Below are 4,169 nucleotides of genomic sequence, written 5' to 3' on the forward strand. Positions count from 1 at the left end.
CCTCCTGGGGAAAGTCACAGAATAACTATATTGATTTCCCTTTACCCTTCTCCACATTTCTCTGCTGAAATGTTGTCTTAACTCTTAAATGCAAAAGCAAAAGGAAATGTAAATAAAAATGATGAGCTTTTCTTCTTTAGGACCGTATTAATTATATTTGTCTTACTTTAAAAACAAAATTTTCTTCAAAGAACAGAATCTCCATGTGGGATATCTATATGGTAAAGAAAAGAGAGGATGACATTCATCCCATGGTTTCCAGACAGCAGATTTCTTTACACTGAAACCTGTGCTTTATACACAATGCTGGACTCAGAACTACACAAACCTAAGCGTATTTTCTTAGGATTTGGCCAGCCATCTTTGAGAACCGCTGAGACATTTTGGCAAACAGTCCCTCCACTGTTTCCAGCACACCATAATATAAGGAAAGTTCGTTTCTTGTCAGTTTTTTCTAGCCCGAAAGATTCCAGGCTTGATTAAGTTTTTTGCCTTATCTTTCTCTTTTTCTTTCCTTTCTTTTTTTTTTTTAAATACAGAAAAATCTTTACTTTAAAGGCTTCAGGGTCACTGATGCAACTTAGGAGTTTCTCCAATGCAATTGAAAAATGCAAAAGAGAGGTTCCACAGGCAGGATCTTTTCTGCCTGAAGCTTTTAAGCTCACTGAGGAAAATAACTCAGATCCTCACTTTCCCTCCTCCCAGCTCCTGAGCAGCCCTGAAGGCTCAGTTCTCACTGTGGGTAGGTATGGGTCAGGGTAGCAGAAAGAAAGCAGAGAAGAGGACTCCAGAGTGGCTTGAAGTCAAAGCTCTAAAACACCTTTTCCATTTCCCTTTCCTTTCCCCCCGCAGATTTAGTTCTACTTACTCTAATAACTGAGTTCATAAAAGATTACTGGAATTTCTATTTCTTTCGGTTCCCTTTTTTAGCATCCACAGGTTTTTTTAAATAAAGGGAAAGAAAGGATAGACTTATTTACAACACAATCACAATCTTTGATTCTTCACTTTAAGCAAATAAAGATGCCTAGTGAAATAAACGGATTGTGTTATTTAAAATTGAAAGCTTGTGTGAACTACCACTCAGAAGCATGCTTAAAAAATGAAGAAAGAAAATGAAAACCTTGTGACTAAACAAGATTATTCTGATGCCAAATGCTGAGTGTACAATTAAGTAGAGTAATTATTAACAATATGACAAATACCTACTTCCAAGGTACAAATGAAATATACTCAAAACTGTAAAGGACATAGGACTCTATGCTGTCCTAAGGTTTAAAATCACATGGCTTTTTTTCCCATGAATTTGCAAGCTTAGTTTTAATTAAATGCCATTTACTTTTAACTAGCCAGTTTATCCTATTTTTAAATTTTATGGTTTCTCTGCACAATTTGAATGAAATTTAGAAACGTTACGGGTAAAAGTAGGTAGAAAAGCATGTTAAAAATTGGGTCTTCTTGTTGAAATCAAGTTTTCTTCTGTGTTGTGCAGTCTGAATAATGGGGGAAATCTGTCCTAATATCTTGCTGTATCTTGTCCTAACTCACTCCTTCTATATGGCCTCAGCAGAGGAATTGCATAACAATGCAATTTGTATACTGGTTAAATAGGAAGGTCTCTGAAGCACATGTCCAGGAACCTTCCCCTTCAGGGCAGAGGAGCCAAGACTGTACCTTGTACGAGAAAGCACTGTTTCCTTAGGCAACATAGGTTCTTTGTTGGAACCCAAGAGCTCTCCAGTGGCAGGCATGCTTTTGCCTCTGGATAAATGGAACTGCCAGAGGCTCGTTCTATCCATCCTGTGTCAAGCACACGCTCAGATTCTAGGATCTCACAGAAATGTATTTTCTGGCCCTCTATAGCATCCAGACGAAATGCAACAAAGTCACCACAATTTGAAGCTACCATGTAAGAAAGTCCAAAGTTTAACTTCCATTCCCTCTATTCAGCACGTTTCTATAAGGTAGATCTCATAGGGAATATGCTTTGCCTAAGCACAGTGCTAGACCGGAAGAAAAAAGTGGTGGTATCCTTCCTCCTCTTCCTTTCTTCCCAACTCCTGCTATTCATGGAATTTCCCTTGATTTCAAGTGGCCATTCACCAAAATCCTCAACTGAAAACAGCTTCCAAGGGGTCATGTACTTATTCAGTTCTATTCCCTTCTCTCCAAACACAACATCATCTGACCAAGGTTTGCATGCATAAGCATTGCTAATTAACAGTAAGTCTCAACAATGACCTCTTCTCGATAAGTTTGACACACAGACCACAACAAAGCTGTATCCGTTGCCTAAAAGTGAGGAAGATCCCCATGTTGATTTCTGAAGCGTAAAAGGCAGGGATGTGTATTGGACTTCTTGTTTCTTACTGTGAACAGACCTAGGAGTACTTACTTTGTTTTTTAGAAAGAACCCAGAGCTGCTGATGCCTAAGGGCATTGTTCCAACAGAGACTGGAATATCGAGAGAGAGAATTGATCCAGCTCTCTTGTCTGGTGCTTATAAAACATGAAAGTATCACCCTCGCCATGGCAGACCACAGGGAGTGATCAGTGGGAATTGTGAAGTCCTCTTCTCAGTGATGCATTGCAAACAATTTCCCTGGGGAAGCAGCAAGTTCCTGACCACAGTATTGTACACAAATAAATAAACAAAATGCTATTACTTTTTGTTCTTCACATTGGGAAGAGTTCAGAAACATCTTGTTTCAATTGATAGGCTGGAATTATAGAAAAACGTTGATCTTGTCTTTCCTTGCTAGTTCTTTGCCTGAGATGTATTGGTAAAACGGAACATGAGTCACATTTCTAACTGGGAAAAGCCTGGTAATCATGGGCAACCCAAATCTGGGTGACGTACAGAGTATTTTTGTGTTGAGAGAGAAAAGACACTAAAAGTAGAAGCTTCTTAGTTAGCAGCAGCAGAGAGTCTGTAAGATTGAATCTGGTGTTTCCCATGGCCTGTATCATGGTATAATGAGAAGGATTGTGTCTTTCACGGATTAGCCTATAAACCTTTCTAATTAGGATCAATACGTGACATATACAAAGGCAAGATCAACTGTAAGGAGGGATTCTCTTCCTTACCACCAAGCCATGAAGATTGCATGAGTTATCAAAGCCTTGGTCTCTTGATTTCCCTTATATTATTTGAGTAGGAACTCAGGCACATGATGCTCCCCATTAACCATAACCATAATGGTACTGGATTTTTAAATCCAATACCTTTTTTTTTTTTTAAAAAAAAGGCCAGGGTTGTAGACAAAAGAGTGACGTCAGTGGGAAGACAAGAGGGAGTTATGTAGCCTATTCTGAGAGTGAAGGCTGGTTTGGATCTTCCCTGCTACTTCTGTATATTTCGTGCTAGAGGCAGAACAAGTATCCAGAGAACACTTTGGAACTTTCCTTAATTTATGAAGGACCTGTAACACTCAATTCGAGGGAACACAGAATGTTCTACTCTAGCAAAATCTAAAGGTAATATGGGAAATCCCATCAAATGTCTTGTGGAAAACTGAATGGATAAAAGTAAAACTGAAATGAATGTGGATATGTGGATAATGGGATAATTCAACATAGATTTCAAACCAGAATCTGCTGCTTAATAACTGTGAACTTGGGCAGAGCACTTAATCTTACTGAACATCAGATTCTTTATTTATAAAATGGGGACCATAATATCTTCTTTGCCTAATTACTTTGGGGATTAATGAGGGAAGGAATATAAATTATTTATCACAAGGTCTGGCACATAGTAAGCACTTTGCAATATTATTTTCCTCCGTTTATTGATGAATGCTTTTCAGATTTCTACTTGGCTTCTCCTCTTTGAGTTTGTAAAATAGTAATTTTCTGTACTATCTGGCAAATCTATTCAATCTAACAGTTTTTTTAATTTATTATAAATGTGAGACATAGAAGGAATATGAACAATAAATACTACATGCCATTTTTGTAAAAGACACTCATAATCTACTGCAAAAGCTAGAAACATGCTTTGTCACTATACATTAAACAGTAGTAAGTGGAATAATTTGGTTATTTAAACATTTGGGAAAAGGGGTAATATAATTATGTGCCAGGCACCATACAAAGTGGCAACGACTCAAAGATGCATAGATGCAATTATTGAACTCCAGAGCCCTTAATTTTTTTTTTTTTTTTTTGAG

The 4,169-nt window shown here is 37.7% G+C and overlaps 1 protein-coding gene across 1 annotated transcript; it reads right to left on the reverse strand.

The window, feature by feature from the left end:
- Positions 1–1,553: 1,553 nt before the first annotated feature.
- Positions 1,554–1,909, reverse strand: BLID (BH3-like motif containing, cell death inducer). Its single transcript, XM_037736781.1, is given in 2 exon segments — positions 1,554–1,735; positions 1,738–1,909. Coding segments are annotated over 2 exon segments (354 nt in total).
- Between the last annotated feature and the right edge of the window lie 2,260 nt (positions 1,910–4,169).

This window comes from Cebus imitator, unplaced genomic scaffold (genome assembly GCF_001604975.1).
Source record: "Cebus imitator isolate Cc_AM_T3 unplaced genomic scaffold, Cebus_imitator-1.0 Scaffold28, whole genome shotgun sequence".
NCBI lineage: Eukaryota > Metazoa > Chordata > Mammalia > Primates > Cebidae > Cebus > Cebus imitator.